At 41.1% G+C, this 22,007-nt stretch overlaps 2 protein-coding genes across 2 annotated transcripts; both read left to right on the top strand.

Moving 5' to 3' along the window:
- The first annotated feature begins 447 nt into the window (after window positions 1–447).
- LOC129407600 (stonustoxin subunit beta-like) lies at window positions 448–2,734 on the top strand. Its single transcript, XM_055149098.1, has 3 exons — window positions 448–1,184; window positions 1,282–1,328; window positions 1,507–2,734. The coding sequence occupies exons 2-3, from the start codon at window positions 1,307–1,309 to the stop codon at window positions 2,100–2,102; spliced, it is 618 nt and encodes a 205-aa protein (XP_055005073.1). The 5' UTR covers window positions 448–1,184; window positions 1,282–1,306; the 3' UTR covers window positions 2,103–2,734.
- Window positions 2,735–16,613: 13,879 nt separating this feature from the next.
- On the top strand, window positions 16,614–18,024 carry LOC110169114 (zinc finger protein 79-like; the record flags this gene model as incomplete). The annotated part of the gene is made up of 1 exon (XM_055150635.1): window positions 16,614–18,024. A coding segment is annotated over one exon (912 nt), but the record flags the coding sequence as incomplete, so codon positions are not given.
- Window positions 18,025–22,007: the final 3,983 nt, after the last annotated feature.

Genomic DNA, 22,007 nt, shown 5'->3' with positions numbered 1-22,007 from the left:
TGTGTGTGTATGTCTCTGTGTGTGTTCTGTGTGTATGTCTCTGTGTGTGTGTGTCTCTGTGTTTATGTGTCTCTGTGTGTATGTTTCTGTGTGTATGTGTCTCTGTGTGTATGTGTCTCTGTGTTTATGTGTCTCTGTGTGTGTGTCAGGGTCAGAGGACTGAGTCTGAGTGTCGGCGTCGATGGAATCAGGTGAAGAATCAAGAGCTGGTGAAGGGACCCTGGACCCACGAGGAGGATCAGAAGGTAAACCAGACCAGGACCAGACCCGGACCAGACCAAGACCAAGACCAGACCAGGACCAGACCAGGACCAGACCAAGACCAAGACCAGACCAGGACCAGACCAGACCAGGCCAGACCAGGACCAGACCAGGACCAGGACCANAGCTCGTGTGTAGATTTCAGAAAACAGGATCCATCCTTTTTTTTGACACTCTACGTGAACATAGGCGCGTATCCCTGTCAAAATACACAGAGCATGAATCTATTGTTGTATTTGTGCGTTTACCATCAGCACATCGTGCTCCTGGGGCAGTTCTGTATCGTGTGAAAGAGTCCAGCTCCACATAAATTGTTAATTAGTGCTTTGAAATTAACTTTTGAAATCCTTGAGTTTGCCGTGGTGAGTCTGTACAGAAGGTAAATACAAGCAGCTAAACGCGCCCTGTCAAGTTTGATCGACTTTCCCACTGAGAAACACAAGAGTCAGTACGTTCCACTAGAGCTGTCGGTGGAGTCGCCTTCGCTTTGACGCGTAGCTGTGGTTTCGTGAGTTTAACTGCGAGCAGATCGTCACTCAAAAGGTGAAAACAAATTCCGATGTTTAATTGAACCCAGCAGTGACGTACGTCGTTCATCTCACATCATTTCAACAAATTCACGTTCAAGTTCTTGATTTACAGAAGTGTTTTGCGTTCAGTTCAAAGTTCGCTGAAAAATGAACGTGTTCAATGAACTTTTGAACTCGTTCATGCACAACACTGTTGTGTCCACATGAGTGTAATGCTGTGTCTTTAGGCTGTCTGGATGTCTGGTCTCAGAGAGGGGCGGGGCTGCTCTGGCCTCAGCTCTGAGCTCCGCCCCCTCCCACCTCAGAAGAGTTCGACCTGAGCTACAACCATCCAGGACCCTCCGCCGAGCTCCTGACCGCTCTACAGGACCAGCGCCCCCTGCTGTCTGTCAGGTGAGACTGCACTGGTGTTGGTCTCTGGTCCTGGTCTGGTCCTGGTCTGGTCCTGGTCTGGTCCTGGTCTGGTCTAAACTGGACTTGTGTGTTTCAGGTTGGATCCTGCTGGAGAGCGCTGGATGGTTCCAGGTCTGAGGAAGTGTGAGTTTGTTTTGTTTCCTTCACACAGTAAAGTGCAGAGAACAGCTCAGGTCATTCACTCAGGTCATTCACTCAGGTCATTCACTCTGTTTCAAATGGTTCAAAGTTCACCCAGTTTTCCTTCATTGGACCATTTTAGTAAAAAATAAAAGACTGAGGTGAAGTGTTTGTGTTTCAGACTCCTGTGACGTTTCTCTGGACCCAAACTCAGCTCACAGACTTCTGCTTCTGTCTGAGGACCATCGGACTGTGACACAAATGAAGGAGGAGCAGGAGTATCCAGATCATGAGGACAGGTTCACAGACTGGAGACAGGTCCTGAGCTGCACTGGCCTGAGGGGGCGCTGTTTCTGGGAGGTGAAGTGGAGCGGGAGGGTGGAAATAGCTGTGAGTTACGGAGGGATTGGACGGAGAGGACGGGAACTGGATAATGTGTTTGGATTCAATGATCAGTCCTGGTGTCTGTGGATCTATGATGGTGGAGAGTACCGTGTCTATCACAACAGCAACACAACACGACTCCACCGCTTCTGTCACTCAGAGAGAGGGGGCGAGTTCTCGGGCAGAGTGGCCTTGTTCCTGGACTCTGAGGCTGGAGCTCTGTCCTTCTATGAGGTCTCCTCTGTTGGAGAACTGTTCCACCTCTGGACCTTCTCCTCGTCCTTCTCTGAGCCTCTGTTTCCAGGGTTTGCACTGAATGAAGAAGGTTCCTCTGTGACTCTGGTGAAAGAGACGAGACTAAACAGAAGAGAAACTGGACTTGTCCCACGATGACGACACAACAATGACAACCAATGATAAAGAGAAATAAGAACTAAATGGAGCTTCAGTGTCACTGCTGAAGTTTGATTTAGACTGAAATAAAAACTCAAAACCTAGAAACTGAACAAGACCAAAGCCACTGGACTGGGGACAGTTCTTCACTTTGGATCTAACTGTTTTGGACCAGAAAGTTCTGTTGGGTTTAGCTAAATCGGGGGGGGGGCAAGTGACTCTGTGGGGTATTAACTGTAACACATATACACACATGTTTAGATCACCATGTGCCTTTTATTGTTTTATAATTCTATATTCGCCCAAAACAATGTATTCACGTTTTATACATTTCACTTTTTGTATTTGTTGTGTAATGTCATCACAAACTGCTCGTGTTCAGCTGACAGGGGCTGACATTCCGATGTGCCTTGTTCCTTTAGTTGATGTTCTTGGTGTTTTCATTTGCCCTTTGTCGTGTCTGCTTGTGTTTTGGAGTTGTTCTTACAGTGTGTTGATGTTTTTTCGCATCCTGTGTGTCGTTCCTCTGAGCTTCTAAACCCTGTGTCCTCCTCTGGACTTTGTGGCTCCAGTGTCCGTGTCCATTTCGGATTTTGGCTGAATTTTTGTTATAATAAAGACCTTTAAGAGCAGTCGTGCGTTTTGGCTCCTCTCTTGGTTTTGTCGTGACACTTACAGCTTTGAAAAGGTCCGATTTTGTGGTGATTTTGGTGTGTTGGATTGTGTTGTATCGGTGTACTCACATGTGTTGGAGTGTGTTACAAACAAAACAACAGATACAAACAAAAACGTAAACAGTTCACATGAAAATAAAATAAATGCATATAAACCACAACAGTGAATAAAAACACATTCACATTAAAGGGGCAATTTCAAAGCTCTAATTTAAAGGAATAAATTCAAATTATTCAAAAAGGACAAATTATTCAAAAAGCAGCCTTTTTTTTCCTCAGTTCGGCCCAATGAGCAAACAAAAGTTCTCAGGTCATTCTTCAGGTGTGTTATGACTGGTTTTATCTAAAAAAACAAAACACACACACAAATTGAGACTTTTATTTTAATTAAAATTTGTATTTGTTTATTTTTATTTTATTTTATTTATTAATTATTATTATCATTATCATTATTATTATTATTATTAAATTCTTTATGTATTTATTTAGTTTTTAGGACGTCTGAGACATACGTACTTCCTCGTTTACAAAAGTGGAGGTCACGTGTTTCCGGTCTACGGGGCTCGCTTTGGAAACTTTAATGTCAAGGTGCGTTTTAATCGTTATTTCGTCATGTCACGTGTCGTAAACTATTCTGACTCATGTCGAAGTGCAGGAGCCATGTCCCGGTGCGGATCTGCGCACATCAGAGCATCGCACTCGATAAACGACGGGAGTGCGGAGTGTCGCTAGCGCTTAGCTTAGCATCCCCGTTCAGAACAGTGTGTTAGCCTAGCCTAGCCTAGCCTAGCCTCGTCCATTGGTTTGTATGGAGCTGTTAGCATGTTAGCCTGTTAGCCTGTTAGCATGAGACTTTCATTCCCGTTTTCTCCAAATGTGTTTTACTGATTTAAGTGCATTTAATGTCGAGTGTTTACTGGACCATCTGCTGCTTATTGACATACTGTTCATACATGTTGACGCATTTTTAGGACCAAACCTGACAGTTTAGTTTACATTCATTTTTTGTTGTTTATAATATTTTAAACTGGGTAACACTTTATAGTAACTACACCTTATTTATCCTTAAAAAAGCATAAGGCTTAATTAATAATGATTCACACTTAATAACTACTTAATTATTACCTTAATTAGCACTTGCAGTTAATTTACCTGTGCTGTAAATAGTTACTCATAATTATTACTAATATAATAATATTCAAAGCTTATTCAAAATGAGAGAACTTATCATTTTAGAGGGTTTGGACATTTCAATTTGCCTAACGTACGAACGACTCGTAAAAGTTTGTGTGTGTCTGTTTGTGGTGTAAAACTCTGGAACAGACTGGATCCACGTCTCAAGCAACGACAAAATATCCATAAATTCAAGTTGTTCTATAAACATCTGGTCTGGTCACAGTTTATGGAGAGTGGGTCAGAATATTAGAACAAAACTGCCTCTGTAGCGCTGCTTTATGTTTGTTGTCCATTACATGACTTGTATTTGTTGTTTCTTACCATTGTCTGTGTCCTGAACTTTACCTTTGTTGGTGCATTTATGTTCTACGACAAAACTATAACAGCAACTCTTTGTCTGCACTTGTAAATAGTTCATATAGTTTAATTCAAAATGTCTGAAAAACGCTAAATAAGATCATTGTGTTTGATTATGAAGAGTAGGGCTGGGATTAAATACGTTTTCTTCTTCCCACTCCTTTTTGGGCAAAATAGTAATAATAATAGTTATTAGTAGTTGTTGTTATTTTCATTTCTATTATGATTTCACTTATGTCATATGTTCCATTGTATATAAATGTAAATCTTTACTTGCCCAAAATAAATGCATAAAAAAAATTAAATTAAATTACTAGGGTTGGTATCATTAAGAAGTTGCCGATACGATACACACCTCGATACACAGGCCACGATACGATACATATCTCGATACAGTGCACTTTCGATTTGATATGATATATTTCAAATCGATTCGATACGGTTCAATAAAAAATAAAAGTGGCTGTGATTCGAAAAGTCTTTGTTAAATCACTTCTTCTTGTGCAAAGTTCATATGAAATGTCCTGTTTTAGTCCGGCTCTAGTCCTGATTTAGTCCTGGTTTAGTCCTGGTTTAGTCCTGTTGTTGTTGTTTTTTGTATGTGTTTACAAAACTTTTTATACATTTATAGAACAAAACAAAACAACACAAAACTGCAGACCACAGTAAAACTACATAATACTCAGAGCATTTAGTGTGAACAGTTCTTGAATAAAATAATAATGATCTAACTTCACAGTATCAACATGTCAAAACCAAGATACAAATCCACAGTCAAATACTTAGTGTTTTGGTGTAACCGGCCCATTTCCTCCAACACCTGTTACATTTGGCAGCAGAAAGTCTCAACGAAAATGTCTGTCTCTCCATTTTCATACATTTCATTACCTACTTTGATCCAGTCAGTAAAAACAATCAATCAATCAATCAACAACTTTATTAATCCCAAAGGGCAATTCAGTTGGCACATCTCTGGTCACGCACGATCTATAAATATAAATAATAAAGAAAAAGAAAGACAGACACTAGATGTTCGAACCACATGCATCAGGGACACAGGAACAAATTCACTTTCCGTTTAAAATCCTTATGGCAGAAGGAATAAAAGATTTGGCGTAACGGTTGGTCTTTTGCTGTGGGGTGACATAGCGCCTCCCAGAGGCATTTCCATGAACTGTGAGTGCAGAACATGGTTAGGTTCAGTTTGGCCTTAGTCTTTTGTAACACCCGATGTCTCCACATGGAGGCCAAATCCTCCGTCTGAACACCGCTGATTTTGCTGCAAACTTTTACAATCTGGTTCTCGTCTTTCACAGATAATCCATAAAACCAACAGATAAAAGAAAAGGTCAGCAAATTTTCAATAAAAGAATGATAAAAATTATTTAAAATATTAGACGACACATTAAAAGAGCTGAGCTTCCGCATCAAGTGAACCCGCTGCTGTCCTCGTTTGACGATGTGCTCAGTGTTCTTATCAAACCTTACAGAGGAATCAAACACAGTTCCCAAGTATTTATAAGAGTCGACCATTTCTATTGCTTCTCCGTGGATGGAACTGGCTATTGGGCTGTGGACTTTTTTCCGGAAGTCCACAACCATGTGCATTTTTACCAAACCTTTTTCCTGATAATGGCTTTTTTTTTTGCTCCAGCCAACAGTACTGACAAAAGATACTTATATGATTTCTGTAAATCCCAATGACAGGTCTAATCTGAATATACTTTGAATAACTTTTATCACCATCGTCCAGTAGGGTGCGATCATAGTACAGTCCCAAAATATGTGAAAATGCCCTGCTTTGACATCACCACGTCTCTCCAACATGGTTTAGTCCAAGAAATGTCCCAGGTGCTCCTATTCCTGACCAATTTGATCTAAACTCAAACTAAACCAGGACTACATCAGGTTTAATCCAGGACTATCACAATTTATGACTAGCCTGATCCCCGCCGACCATAAAGAGGAGCGTAAATTGTCATTTGTTTCGCCAAAATACAGGAATCCGTGTTTGCGAATGACCAAAGCAAAAAATAAATTAAAAATGCAGCGACAGAAGTTCCTCGGATCATGACCGACACGAGAACGCACAAAGTTCCACGCTCTCTTCACTATTTTATTCACACCAAACATCCAAACCCGAGCGTTTCCCAGTTTAGAAGTTTGAAAATCTGTTTTGAGACTTGACCTGCAGTGCGCACAACCGCCAGCAGAGGGCAGCCATAGAACTTAATCATTGTTGAACACGTTTACCATACACCACACCAACTGTATTTATTAGGGGTGTGCAGAAATATTGAAATATCGATATATATCGTATCGTTTAATGTGATGATACAGTATCGATATTGTGGGCTGCTGTATCGATATATCACCAAGAGTCAATTTTTGGTATATTTTACTAAATTATTTTGTTACAAAGCTACAGTTTTGTTTATTGTTTAGAGGAAGGAAACTCGTTTATTTGACATTTTCACTGTTTTAATGATTAAAATGTTTGTGTTTCATATGAACTTTGCACAAGAAGAAGTGGTTCAACAAAGACTTTAGTATCACAGCCACGATTTAGACATTATTTTTTATTGGACCGTATCGAACTGATTTGAAATATATCGTATTGAATTATATCAAATCGTAAGCTCACTGTATCGAGATATGTATCGTATCGTGGCTTATGTATCGCGATATGTATTGTATCGGCAAATTCTGAATGATACCCAGCCCTAGTATTTATAAAGCACTTTAAAAAGTTTACAGTAGGTCAAACTGCTGGACACAAATAAAAAAAAAAAAAAAGAACAACATACTCTTGGACAATGTCAAAATATATTTGTGTCACTGCATTGAGAAACTCTGTACTACACACACCCTCCCTATTTTTATTTTTTTTGTATTATTATTATTATTATTATTATTATCATCATCATATTTATTATTATTATTGTTATTATTTATTTTCTTATTTTATTTTTTTTAATTATTATTTTAATTTTTTTATTTTTTCTGTATGTGTGTTTAGTTAAGTCTGTCTTATTGTGGATGTGCTGGGTATCCAATCCCTTAAATTTGACAAATTATTAAAAAAAAAAAAAAAAAAAAAAGTAAATAAAAGAATTTTAAAATCAACTCTAAAAGACCCTGGGAGTCACTGGAGCGAGGCTAAACTAGGTGAGATGGTCTCGTGTTTCCGGGTCCCAGTTAAACTTATTATTAAATGTATTATTATTATTATTATTATTATTATTATTGTGCACATGGAGCCCTAACACTGGTCCTTTCCTTTTTTTTTTAAATCCAGGTCAAGACTCTTTTTTTTGTTTGTTATTATTATTATTATTATTTACTTATTTATTTTTATTTTTTTCTGTATGCGTGTTTAGTTCAGTCTGTCTTATTGTGGATGTGCTGGGTATCCAATCCGTTAAATTTGACAAATTATAAAAAAAAAAAAAAAAAAAAAAAGTAAATAAAATAATTTTAAAATCAAAGACAGACTTAACTAAACACGCATACAAAAAAATAAAATAATAATAATAAGAAGAAGAAATAAAATAAATAAGTAAATAATAATAATACCAAAAAGAAAAAAAAGGAGGGGGGTGTAGTACAGAGTTTCTCAATGCAGTGACACAAACATTTACATACAAACTTATTATTAAATGTATTATTATTATAATTATTATTATTGTGCACACGGAGCCCTAACACTGATCCTTTCCTTTTTGTTTTATCCAGGTCATGTTTTTTTTTTTTTTTTTGATGGCAGCTAATCCAGAACGAGAACGAGAGCCCTGTGAACGCTGAAGACTCTCCTCCTCCTCCTCCTCGTCCTCCTCCTCGTCCTCCTCTCGTCGCTGGTGCTCCCATCCTCCTGCTCTCTGTTTGGCCTGGAGGACTCTTCTTCAGCTGCTCCTCTTTTTTCCTTCTGCTCCTTTTTCTGCGATTCGTACGGTCCATCCCACTCAGTCCTTCGCCCGTTTTCCATTTGCGCACAACAAAACCGAACCACTGCACTCAACGGACTTTTATTCGCTCAACTCTAATGAACGTTTGCATTTCTACGCACCAGCTGAACTTATCGGGTACGTGTTTCGAGTCACGTTTGTCCATTTGAATTGTATTTGTGTTGTAATTGTTATATTTTGAGCGGGTGTTCGTAGGTTAATTGTTTTTTGTCGTTGTTTTAATTAGGGCTGTGCAAAAATATTGAAATATCGACATATCGTATCGTTAATGGGTCATTCCACGCCAAATCTCTGAATGTTCCCGCTCGACTCTCTGATTTGACTGGGAAAATTCTAGGAGGTTCACAAACTTTCCAACAGGAGAAGTCCCAAATTTTATCTCCCAACTTCTTATAGTTTTGTTATAAAAAAATATTTTGTCGACTCCCCCCTGAGATGTTTTGAGCAGAGTTTTCCGAGGAGCCACTTTCAGATTTCTGTATCTAAAAAACGATTTAAGGTCCTTCAAAATTTCATGGGTTAAAATTTGTCAGATGTTCTTGTAGAATCTGGACTTTTACACCTGAGCTTTTGGTTTATCACAGATTTCTGGGGCTTGAATTTGCTCAAAAATTCTCCTCTTCAAACTTGAGGTTTCCTTTGAAGGAAAAGTGGAAAGTTCAGTTTCCCAGACTGAGGTTTGATATTGAACATAAACCTTCACACACACGTCACTGTGGACTTTGAATTTTAAAACTGAGCCTCTGTGATGAACGATCGACAAGAGATGAAGTGTTCAAAATGGAACAAAAATATATTTGGTGCATCTTTACCAGGTTATATAAAAAAAAAATGAAGCACCACCAACAGAAAATGGACAGTTTTAGAAAGTCTAGACGTCTGTTTTTAATAGATCCAACATTTGTGATGCTGTTCAGTCTTATTATTTATTATTATATTTCTAATGACAAAACTTAACTCTTTCCCCCCTGGACGCCAACTGGGAACAACCCAGACATGTATGACTAGTTCTACCCTTAGAGCATAAAAGCATAAAAGAAAACACACTTCCACCAGTGATTATAAATGATTTTTACACTCATGAACTTAATGAAACTCAGATATATTTGTATCTCTGTAAACTTTAGACTCTGAACTCTTCATTTCTGGATGTTTAAATGTGATTCGACTCATTTACAGGTTTATAACAGCTCAGTGAACATGAGAGTTTAACCTGGTCAGGGGCAAAATCGAAAAAAAAAAAAAAAAAAAAACTACATTCAGCATCTGATATCTGCAGGTTCTGAGTATTATATTCATAAAAAAATATACTTTGTCAAAGTATTTAAACAGATTTCATATCAGCAGATACAGTAAAGCCAAGTGTTGCACCTGTTTTTACCTGTTGTTCACCTGTGTGCACCTGATTCATTTTTTTCCATTTAATTTATTCAACTCATTTAACTTATTATAATATAATAATATAATAATAAAACTCTTCCCCGTCAGTGGGAGTCCAGTATTTGTCATCTTGGTGACTTTCTCGTGCTGCATAAGTGTTTGTTTCTGTAGTGATTCTGTTATACGTCCCATCTTGGAAAAAAAGACTGAAATATTTTAAAAGACGTCTGAGCAACATCCAGATTTCAGGATATTTTGGTTCATAATCGAGTATAAAGTCTCTGATAGTTTGTTTGGACATCGCAGGACTCCACACAGACGCATCAGCCACATTCTCACCTTCATAAGTTTCACTCTCTGTAAGTTCGTCTCTGTCGCTGTTTTCCACTTTATAATCAACTTCATCAACACTTTGAAATCAATAAAAGTCACTTTCTTTAAACTTATCCATAAAATACGTCCACTCCTCATTATTTCTAAAACTGTGTGACACACGTGTTTCGTGTTGTGTTTTTTCCAGAAGCTACCATTGTCACTACTTCCATTAACTTTGGAAAAAATCAATGAAAACACATCCTGAAATCCTATTGGTCAGTCTAGTGTGGGCTGTACCAGCCTCGACCAATCACAGCCTCTGTTTACATGTGAAAAACCGAGTCGTTTCTAAAGGTCATCAAATCACGTCTTTAGTGAAACAGCGGAGGAGTCAAAACACGTCATTCAGGAAACAAAGGGGCTCGTCAAATGTTCATGGGGGAAAGAGTTAAAGGAGTTGGGAGATAAAATTTGGGACTTTTCCTGTTGGAAAGTTTCAACCTCCTAGAATTTTTTCAGTCAAATCTGAGATGTTTAAGGGGGGCTTTGGGAGATTTGGCGTGGAATGAACCTAATGTGATGATCCAGTATTTACATCGTGGACTGCTGTGTCGAGTATTTTTTGGTATATTTTACTAAATTATTTTGTTACAGCTACAGTTTTTTCCCTTATTTAGAGGAAGGAAATGGAGTCCTGCACCTGCGGAACTGCGGAACTCGTGTAGACTTCCAGAAGGAAACTCGTTTATGTGACACATTTTGATGATTCAAATGTTTGTGTTTCATGTGAACTTTACACAAAAAGTGGTTTAACAAAGACTTTTATTGTCACAGACATGATTTAGCCTTTATTTTTTACTGATCCATAAAAATGTAAATGGTGATATTTAGAGATGTAACAACATCCAAATCTCTCGGGACGATATTTTCACGATACACATCTCATGGTACGATATTTATTTCGATATTCTGTTGAGACGAACAAAACAATATGTTACTATGTTAGAACTAAGATTTAAAAGTGCTAAGATCTGCTATTTCTTCACCAAAACAGAACAAAGGATCATGGTCTATGTAGTTCCCTCTGTTTTTTTAGTTATTGCTGCACCATAAGAATTAATTTAAGCAAAGAAACTTGAGATTCGATATATTGTGATGGACACGATATTACTGAGAGACTTTAGACGATACAATAGCACGATATTTTGGTTATCGTTACATCCCTGGTGATAATAAATTCTAAATACGTAGCAAAAAGAGCGAGAGACAAGTGTCAAATAAAACATAATTATGTAAATGTAAATGTACAAGTCAGAATAAAATAGGAAGATAAGTAATAAATATAAAATCACAGCTTTACACACTTGCAGCAAAAGGAAGATTCTCACACAACACAAGGACACACACTGAACTAAAACGTGCATGAACTCCCCAGCACCACTAGAGGGCGCTGCTGACTAACCTTTTTAATAAATAAATGCATAAATAACAACAGTCCTGAAGACTCAGGTACATAAATAAAGTGTAGGAGTAGAAACAAAGAGAGTGTCAAATCCAGTCCAGAGAACAAATATGATTAAACATTACGGTCCTGGTCTCTGACTCCAGACTGGACCGGGACGGTGAGGAGTTCTGAGTTTTGTTTCCCTCTGGTCTCCTGCAGGTGTCCAGATGTTCTCTCTGAGTCCTGGTTTTACTCTGAAACAGGAAATCCCAGAAACTCCAGATCTTAAAGAGGAACCAGAAGAACAGAGCATCAAACAGGAGGAAGAGCAGCTGCAAGTGTGAGTCCCACAACTTTAACACAGTTTATTATAAAACTAGGGCCGGGTACGTTAACGCGTTAACTTTGCTTTAACTAATTAAGTAATTAACGCCGACAATTATTTTAACGCCGTTAACGCCGTTTTTATTATTTATTTATTTATTTTATTGTAAACGTCTGTTTCTCACTGGCTTTTATTTTGAAAAAATCCACCGTGAGCGTTTCTTTAAGTTTGACGTCTTTTCTTGACACTTTTTTCACTTTTTTCTGACCACGTGAGATGCAACGAGCCCGAGCCTCTGCGAGCCGCGGACTCAGCTGCGGGTTCGGCCACAGCTCCGGCCGCAGGTTCGGCCGCGGGCACCGGCTCTGGCCGGACCAGCCGTGGCTCTGAGCTGAGTTTATTTGTTTAGTTCAGTGCTGGAGTCACTGATTGACCCAGATACAACTGGAAGAAAAACTGTGATTGGTCCATTTCCATTTCATTATATTAACCCTTTGTTTCCAAGAAATATCAGTCCAAGTTTATAACACTGATGTAGAAATTATTACTAGTGTCGTGTTCATTACTCACAGCATAAAAAATATTCAATAAATATATTAGTTGTACAAACGTCCATTCAGTATTTTTTCTTGAGTCTTCACTGAAAACCTTGAAAACTCTGAGGTTCAACTGTGAAAGAAATGTTCTGTTTGTACAACAAATGTTTGGCTCTTTCATTTACATTTCCAATAAAAGACACTATACTCTACTTTTTAATTCATTCATTGGTTTTGCGTATAACATGCGATTAATCGCTCGAACTCATGCGATTAATCGCGATTAAATTTTTTTTATTTTTGCCCAGCCCTATATAAAATATGATCAGATTAGAAATAAACCACAATTCAGAGACATTTAAGAAAAGCCAGAAATATAAACTGTTACTTTACTCCTTGTACAGGATTATATAAGTTATATATAAATTATAATAATAATTTCTACAGACAGTTTGATTTCTCCTCAGGATGATTATTCCAAACTTTTGATTTATGTAGATTTTAATTTTAGTGCTGTCAAGAGATTAAAAAATGGAGAGATTAATTATGATCTGTAATTAATTTATCTAATTAATCTCTTTTTTAATCTCACCTAAAAATTGCTGAGAAAAACTTCAACTTGAGATATTTTCATTTAAATTCATTATTACATAATTTTCATACAATCATTAATGTTTTTATATAAGTATCATCATCATTATTCCTGTTACTAATCTGCATCAATAAATTCAACTTTACGACATATAAACATAACGACTCTAGATCCACATCAGCTGTTTGACATTATAATGTGTTTAATTCAGTTTTGTTCAAATCTCACAGAAACAAAACTTAAAACCACATCACTAATTTACATAAACTAAGTGAAGATAAAACTCCAGCTCTTGTGTCGCTGATGTGGTTCAACTTGTGTTGGATTAAAAGACATGACTCAGTGGAATATGAGTGTTCTCTCTGTGACAGAGGGGTGTTCTCTCTGTGACAGAGGGGTGTTCTCTCTGTGACAGAGGGGTGTTCTCTCTGTGTCAGAGGGGTGTTCTCTCTGTGTCAGAGGGGTGTTCTCTCTGTGACAGAGGGGTGTTCTCTCTGTGACAGAGGGGTGTTCTCTCTGTGTCAGAGGGGTGTTCTCTCTCTGTGACAGAGGGGTGTTCTCTCTGTGTGACAGAGGGGTGTTCTCTGTGTGACAGAGGGGTGTTCTCTCTGTGTCAGAGGGGTGTTCTCTCTGTGACAGAGGGGTGTTCTCTCTGTGTCAGAGGGGTGTTCTCTCTGTGACAGAGGGGTGTTCTCTCTGTGTCAGAGGGGTGTTCTCTCTGTGACAGAGGGGTGTTCTCTCTGTGTGACAGAGGGGTGTTCTCTCCAGAGGGTGTTCTCTCTGTGACAGAGGGGTGTTCTCTCTGTGTCAGAGGGGTGTTCTCTCTGTGTCAGAGGGGTGTTCTCTCTGTGTCAGAGGGGTGTTCTCTCTGTGTCAGAGGGGTGTTCTCTCTGTGACAGAGGGGTGTTCTCTCTGTGTGACAGAGGGGTGTTCTCTCTGTGTGTCAGAGGGGTGTTCTCTCTGTGACAGAGGGGTGTTCTCTCTGTGACAGAGGGGTGTTCTCTCTGTGTGACAGAGGGGTGTTCTCTCTGTGTGTCAGAGGGGTGTTCTCTCTGTGTCAGAGGGGTGTTCTCTCTGTGTGACAGAGGGGTGTTCTCTCTCTGTGGACAGAGGGGTGTTCTCTCTGTGTGACAGAGGGGTGTTCTCTCTGTGACAGAGGGTGTTCTCTGTGTGACAGAGGGGTGTTCTCTCTGTGACAGAGGGGTGTTCTCTCTGTGTCAGAGGGGTGTCTCTCTGTGTGACAGAGGGGTGTTCTCTCTGTGTGATCAGAGGGGTGTTCTCTCTGTGTGACAGAGGGGTGTTCTCTCTGTGACAGAGGGTGTTCTCTCTGTGTCAGAGGGGTGTTCTCTCTGTGACAGAGGGGTGTTCTCTCTGTGACAGAGGGGTGTTCTCTCTGTGTCAGAGGGGTGTTCTCTCTGTGTGACAGAGGGGTGTTCTCTCTGTGTCAGAGGGGTGTTCTCTCTGTGACAGAGGGGTGTTCTCTCTGTGTCAGAGGGGTGTTCTCTCTGTGTCAGAGGGGTGTTCTCTCTGTGTCAGAGGGGTGTTCTCTCTCTGTGTCAGAGGGGTGTTCTCTCTGTGTCAGAGGGGTGTTCTCTCTGTGTGACAGAGGGGTGTTCTGCTGATGGTGAGTCTGTTCTGTGTTTGTGTCGTGATGTTTATCACAGATGCGGCGAGAACCAGAATGAAAATTACAATTGTTTGTGGGAGCGAGTGGAGCAGGACTGAACAGTGCGACTGTGTCCCAACAACATAAAAACACATTTTATAATAAGACAAGTCACACAGAAACAGTAAAGTTACAGATTAAAAATAAGATTAACACGATTAAAAAACATTAAGCGCTAAATATGACTAATTAATCGCAATTAACGCGATAATTTGACACCACTAATTTCTTTATTTTCTTCTCTTCAGCTCCGTCCCTGAGTCCAGTGACGGTCGTGTAAAGACAGAAGAGTCTTCACAGCTCCAGACAGATCCCAGAGAGGACGTCACCTCCGAGACGCACGTCCACCCCGACACCGACGGAGACACGGAGCACTCCTCTCAAACCCACGGTGAGTTTCTGTGAGCGCGGAGAAACCGGGACACTCAAGTCTCTGTGACACGATCAAACACAGTAACCCGCTGTCTTAACATCATCTTATAAATGTGCAAATGCAAAAGTTAAATATTGAATAACACTGTTGGACAAGTGACTTCAAAACTCTCATGTGTTTTTTATTTATTTCTTGTTTCTGTCATTTCAAAGTGATTCGTTACATCACAATATGACTGGATATAAAATATAAAATATAAAATATTACACAAATATTACAGAACTTTAACTCTCACCAAAGAACTGAACCAGGACTAAACCAGGACTAAACCAGGACTAAACCAGGTCTAAACCAGGAACTAAACCAGACTAAACCAGGTCTAAACCAGGACTAAACCAGGTCTAAAACCAGGTCTAAACTACCAGACTAAACCAGGACTAAACCAGGACTAAACCAGGACTCTAAACCAGGACTAAACCAGGTCTAAACCAGGTCTAAACCAGGACTAAACCAGGACTAAAACCAGGTCTAAACCAGGACTAAACCAGGACTAAACCAGGTCTAAACCAGGTCTAAACCAGGTCTAAACCAGGACTAAACCAGGACTAAACCAGGAATAAACCAGGTCTAAAAACAGGTCTAAACCAGGTCTAAAACCAGGACCTAAACCAGGAACTAAACAGGACTAAACAGGAAAAACCAGGACTAAAACTAAACAGGTCTAAACCAGGACTAAACCAGGACTAAACCAGGACTAAACCAGGAATAAACCAGGTCTAAACCAGGTCTAAACCAGGTCTAAACCAGGTCTAAACTAAACTAAACCAGGAACTAAAACCAGGACTAAACCAGGTCTAAACCAGGTCTAAACCAGGTCTAAACCAGGTCTAAACTAGGTCTAAACCAGGACTAAACCAGGTCTAAAACCAGGACTAAAACTAAACTAGGTCTAAACCAGGTCTAAACCAGGTCTAAACCAGGTCTAAACCAGGACTAAACCAGGACTAAACCAGGACTAAACCAGGTCTAAACCAGGTCTAAACCAGGACTAAACCAGGACTAAACCAGGAACCAACCAAGTCCGGTGCAGTTTATTTGTGAAAAGAGTTTGTAAATAGTCCATTCAATGACAGAGCGTCTTATAATCCCGAGCGCTGTGGTCTGGACCAGGACGGTGAGGAGTTCTGAGTTTTGTTTCCCTCTGGTCTCCTGCAGGTGTCCAGATGTTCTCTCTGAGTCCTGGTTTTACTCTGAAACAGGAAATCCCAGAAACTCCAGAGCTTAAAGAGGAACCAGAAGAACAGAGCATCAAACAGGAGGAAGAGCAGCTGCAAGTGTGAGTCCCACAACTTTAACACAGTTTATTATAAAATATGATCAGATTAGAAATAAAACACAATTCAGAGACATTTGAGAAAAGACAGAAATATAAACTGTTACTTTACTTCTTGTACAGGGTTCACCAAAAGAACTGAACCAGGACTAAACCAGGACTAAACCAGGTCTAAACCAGGACTAAACCAGGACTAAACCAGGTCTATTCTCCTTGTTCAGGTTTATATGAGTCATATTTAAGTTATAATAATAATTTCTTTAGACACACACAGTTTGATTTCTAATCAGGATGATGATTCCAAACTTTTGATTTATGTAGATTTGTTTTTCTTCTCTTCAGCTCCGTCCCTGAGTCCAGTGACGTCGTGTAAAGACAGAAGAGTCCTCACAGCTCCAGACAGATCCCAGAGAGGACGTCACCTCCGAGACGCACGTCCACCCCGACACCGACGGAGACACGGAGCACTCCTCTCAAACCGACACCGATGAAGAGTGGAGCGCTCCATTCAGCTGTTCGTCCAGGCGGGTGGACACGGAAGAGGACGGGGATCACCGCGACCGGGTCCAGGCCCGAACCGGAGGCGCCGCCGCTTCAAACTCAGGTCTGTCCCCCGAACACGAGAACCGCGCACCAGAGACCGGAGCCGCCGCGGACAACGGAAACGCGCCGCAAACAGCCCGAGGAGGAGCTGCGGGGAAGAAGCACCCGTGTTCGTTTTGTAAAGAGCGACGTGGGTTTAAAGAGCGTTTTAAAAGACACGGAGGAGACAAACCTTACAGCTGTTCGGTGTGTCAGAAAGCGTTTCACAAAAAGAGTCACCTCAAACAGCACACGAGAACACACACGGGGGACAAACCTTTCAGCTGTTCCGTGTGCCAGAAGTCGTTCAATCACAAGAGTAACCTCACAGAACACGTCAGGACGCACACGGGGGACAGACCTTACGGCTGCTCCGTCTGTCAGAAGTCGTTTAACCACACGAGCGTCCTCGCGAAGCACATGAGGACGCACACGGGCGACAAACCTTTCAGCTGCTCCGTGTGCGAGAAGGCGTTTAACCAAAAGAGCAACCTGACGAAACACATGCGGACGCACACGGGCGACAAACCTTACAGCTGCTCCGTGTGCGAGAAGGCGTTTAACCAAAAGGGTAATCTCACCAATCACATGAGGACGCACACGGGAGTCAAACCCTACAGCTGTTCCGTGTGCGAGAAAGCGTTTAACCAAAAGAGTCACGTCATAAAACACATGAGGACGCACACGGACAGAGACAAAACTTAAAGACGTTCCGTGTGTCATCTCGATTTACACGTCGCTCTCGTCTGGAAAAAACACGAAGGGCCCGAGCTCGCCCCCCCGATCTCAGCACGAGCAGAAGTGTGAGGTGTGGACATCTCAACGGTCCGAGTGTCGTGTCTGAACATCAGGCGGAGTGGAGCAAACTGAGGACAGCTGTGACACAATTACGAATTGTGAGTTTGGGGACCACAGGATCATCTCTGCTGTTCACAGATCATAATGTCCTGTTGTCTTCATCAGACCAGGACCTGCAGATTGGGGCCTCATTTATAAAAAACTGCGCAGGAGTTGTCGTAAGTTCGTGCGTTCGTCTGTAGGTACGAGAGGCGTGCGCCACAAACTCCATATTTAGAAAACCCACCGCACGAACCAAACCTGCAACCTGTGATTTATAAATCCACCTGCAACTAGAATTTGCGCACGTAAACCCACGTCACGCCCCTCACACCTCCGCCTCACCATAAAAGGACAGACCACGCCCCCTCACCTCCACACCATCCACGCCCCTCACACCTCCGCCTCACCATAAAAGGACAGACCACGCCTCCTCACACCTCCACCTCACCATAAAAGGACAGACCACGCCCCTCAAACCTCCAGCCCCCTCACCTCACCACCATAAAAGGAGCAGGTAAAAGTGACTTGTGAATGAGATTTGAGTCGATAATCAGTGGGTTTGACCGAGACACGCGGGACAGAGGGAGGAGGCTCCACACAGCACCACGTGATCACGACAAACACTTTATTAAAGACTTTATTAAACAAGGTTTAATAAATAAATACAAAAGTAAAAGTGACAACAACGACTCATCTGTTCATTTAATCATTTTTTATAATATTTAGGCAGCACATCTTTGCAGTAAAACATGTGTTTTTTCACTGTTTCAACAGTTTTATCTCTATATTTTTAAGTCTGTCTATGACGTGTGTGTGGACTGGTCCTGTGTATTTAATGTATATTTATGCATATACACGTAGATACGTGCACGCGCTGATCTGAACGGTCAAATTATGAGCGCGTGCGAGAGATTCAGATGCCCTCCCCTGGAGAGGGAAAGGAGCGAGGGAAGGACACGAGGACACAGGTTTAACATGAAAACACATCAGATACAGATGTTATTCTGACAATGAAAGTCCACACGAAACATCCAAACTGCTGAACCTGTGAGTGTGAGTGTGGGTCTGTGAGTGTGGGTCTGGGTCTGTGAGTGTGGGTCTGTGAGTGTGGGTCTGTGAGTGTGAGTGTGGGTCTGTGAGTGTGAGTGTGGGTCTGTGAGTGTGAGTGTGGGTCTGTGAGTGTGGGTCTGTGAGTGTGGGTCTGTGAGTGTGAGTGTGGGTCTGTGAGTGTGAGTGTGGGTCTGTGAGTGTGGGTCTGTGAGTGTGGGTCTGTGAGTGTGGGTCTGTGAGTGTGAGTGTGGGTCTGTGAGTGTGGGTCTGTGAGTGTGGGTCTGTGAGTGTGGGTCTGTGAGTGTGAGTGTGGGTCTGTGAGTGTGAGTGTGGGTCTGTGGTGTGAGTGTGTGAGTGTGGGTCTGTGAGTGTGGGTCTGTGAGTGAGTGTGGTCTGTGAGTGTGGGTCTGTGGGTCTGGGTCTGTGAGTGTGGGTCTGTGAGTGTGACTGTGAGTGCGGGTCTGTGAGTGTGAGTGTGGGTCTGTGAGTGTGGGTTGTGAGTGTGGGTCTGTGAGTGCGGGTCTGTGAGTGTGGGTCTGTGAGTGTGGGTCTGGGTCTGTGAGTGGGGTCTGTGAGTGTGAGTGTGGGTCTGTGAGTGTGGGTCTGTGAGTGTGGGTCTGTGAGGGTCTGTGAGTGTGAGTGTGGGTCTGTGTGGGTCTGTGAGTGTGAGTGTGGGTCTGTGAGTGTGGGTCTGTGAGTGTGTGTGGGTTGTGAGTGTGAGTGTGGGTCTGTGAGTGTGGGTCTGTGGGTCTGGGTCTGTGGTGTGGTCTGTGAGTGTGAGTGTGGGCTGTTGAGTGCGGGTCTGTGAGTGTGGGTCTGTGAGTGTGGGTCTGTGAGTGTGAGTGTGGGTCTGTGAGTGTGAGTGTGGGTCTGTGAGTGTGGGTCTGTGAGTGTGGGTCTGGGTCATTGTGCTCAGTTCCCCATTACACAAACATGTAGGGCAGATTTTGGTTGGGGTCAGGTTTGGGCAGTGGGCTTCGTGTCGTGCGCAGACTCAGGTCACAGACTCGGGTCACAGACTCGGGTCACAGACTCGTGTCACTCTGGCGCTCGGTGCGTAAAGACTAAAGTAAAAGTGTTAAAGTTTTGTTCATTAAATCAAAGTCTGGCTCCTGCTGCGTCCGAGGGAAGAGTTTAGTCTCAGGTCGGGTCATTATTTCGTCCTCTGTGTTGGTCAGTCTGTGTTGGTCAGTCTGTGTTGGTCAGTCTGTGTTGGTCAGTCTGTGTTGGTCAGTCTGTGTTGGTCAGTCTGTGTTGGTCAGTCTGTGTCTGTGGTCGTGGTGTGGACTGTGGGACTCTGCGCTTCACCGAGTCCGGGAACGTGTCCGCGCTCGTGCACGAGTTTAAATGTATAATATTGTGGAGAATAATGATGGAATAAACAGCTCTTCTCCGTGTTTTGTTGAACCAAACACTTAAATGTACAAATCAGAAGGTCATTCTTCTTTATACGTGGATTTTCTGATCAAACTCTTCCTCAAACTCTGTTCACTTCTGCTTCTCTCCACGAGTGTCGCTTTTTCCCCGTGTCTCCAGACTTTGTGTAAAGTTTACAGGAGGTTCTGAGTTGGCGTAGAGTTAAACAAAGAGCCACGCCTTAGTCGAGTTTTATAAATACTGCGGTTGGTGTAGGAAGCGACAACGCACAGATTTTTGCGTAAGTGAGATTTATAAATGAGGCTCCTGGGCTGGTTTGACCCGAGTGTGAAGCGTCTGGGATGAAGATCGGCTCCTCCAAATCCGAGGTCGTGGTTCTCGCCCGGAAAAAGGCGAGATAGAGATAGAGAAAGAGACAGAGGAGCTCGGAGTAGAGCCGCTGCTCCTGGAGGCCCCGGGGACACACTGGAGGGACTTGTGTCTTGATGAGGACTTGAAGTTTATGACCTGCTGTTTTTTATTTAATCCTGTGAACATGTACGTGACAAAATTAAACTGTCGTTATTATTAAAGGTGAAGAAAGACGTTTAGTTTTCTCGTGAAGTTCCTCGAGTGGCAGATTCTGTTTCATCACGTAGCTGGAGGTTCAGGTGTTTCATTTGGAGACTTTACTTCCATTTGCTTTTTCTCTCAAACTTAGACAAACTTTATTGAAATGATTTGGACACAGGAGTCACACATCACAATATTATATAATAACAAAAGGTAAAAAAAATATATATAAATAACATGAATAAATTCTAAATAAGCCCAAAAAAATAAAATGTCAGTGTGACCTCAGGTGCCTCTTCAATAAATAAACTTTGAAATACAATATCATAAAACGCCCAAGATCACAGATAAAAAACAGAGACGTGACTTTAAAAGACACTGTCAAGTGAAAAAGTCTTCACCTCCACTCCTGATCCCTCGCTCCTCCCTCCTCTGCTCCCTCCTCCTCCCTCCCCTCCTCTCTCTCCTCTCCTCCCTCTCCTCTCCTCTCCTCCCCGTTTTTTATGAGTTGATGAGGTTATTTTTAGTCTGGCCAGTAGGTGGCAGCACGACCAAAACAATCAGGTGACCAGGTGAGTCTGTGGAGTCTTTCATTCTGTCCAGGTGTGTAAACACAAACAAAACCAAACGAAGGAACGTGAAGGAAACACAGAGACACTGGTGAGGAAATGTACCTTTAAAATTAGCTTTAATTGTAAAGGAAATAGTAAATAAATTCAATTTAAGTTTGAAAATGCCAAAATAGAGCCAAGTTGAATAACTAAATAGTTTATTTATAAAGTAATAAATCTGATTTAAAGTAAATGATGTAAATTCTAAGTTAAAGTAGCTCTAGTTAAAAATATATATATGTTATTTAGCAATTAAAAAACAGTGTATTTATTTATCAAAATTTGTTTAGAAATAATAAAATATTACATTTCATGTACTTATTTAAAACTGTATAAAATTATACAGTTATAGGATTAAAAATGTATTGGTAAAATGATTGGTTAAAATTATAGCTATTTAAGTTCATGTATAAAATGTATACTAAATATTATAAAATACAATAAATATATATATATATATATATATAAATATTATAATTGAAGTGTATTAATTAAAATAAAAATATATATAACTGAGATTGTAAAATGTAAATTTAATTTCATTACACATTTGTTTACTTTAAAGGTTTTCGACCTGCTGCTACTGCTACTACAACTACAAATACCACTACTACTACTACTACTACTACTACTACTACTACTACTGCTACTGCTACTGCTGCTGCTACTACTACTACTACTAAAAGATTCAAATTATTTCAATAAAAACTTCAAGCTGTGTTGAGCCTTGTGTTTGTTTCCCTGGGTTTTTCAAGTT

The sequence above is a fragment of the Boleophthalmus pectinirostris genome, unplaced genomic scaffold, assembly GCF_026225935.1.
Source record: "Boleophthalmus pectinirostris isolate CB_2022bp ecotype Guang Dong unplaced genomic scaffold, ASM2622593v1 HiC_scaffold_1, whole genome shotgun sequence".
NCBI classification, from domain to species: Eukaryota; Metazoa; Chordata; class Actinopteri; order Gobiiformes; family Gobiidae; genus Boleophthalmus; species Boleophthalmus pectinirostris.
Note: the sequence above shows the minus strand (reverse complement) of the source record. Positions and strands in the feature narration are given on the sequence as shown.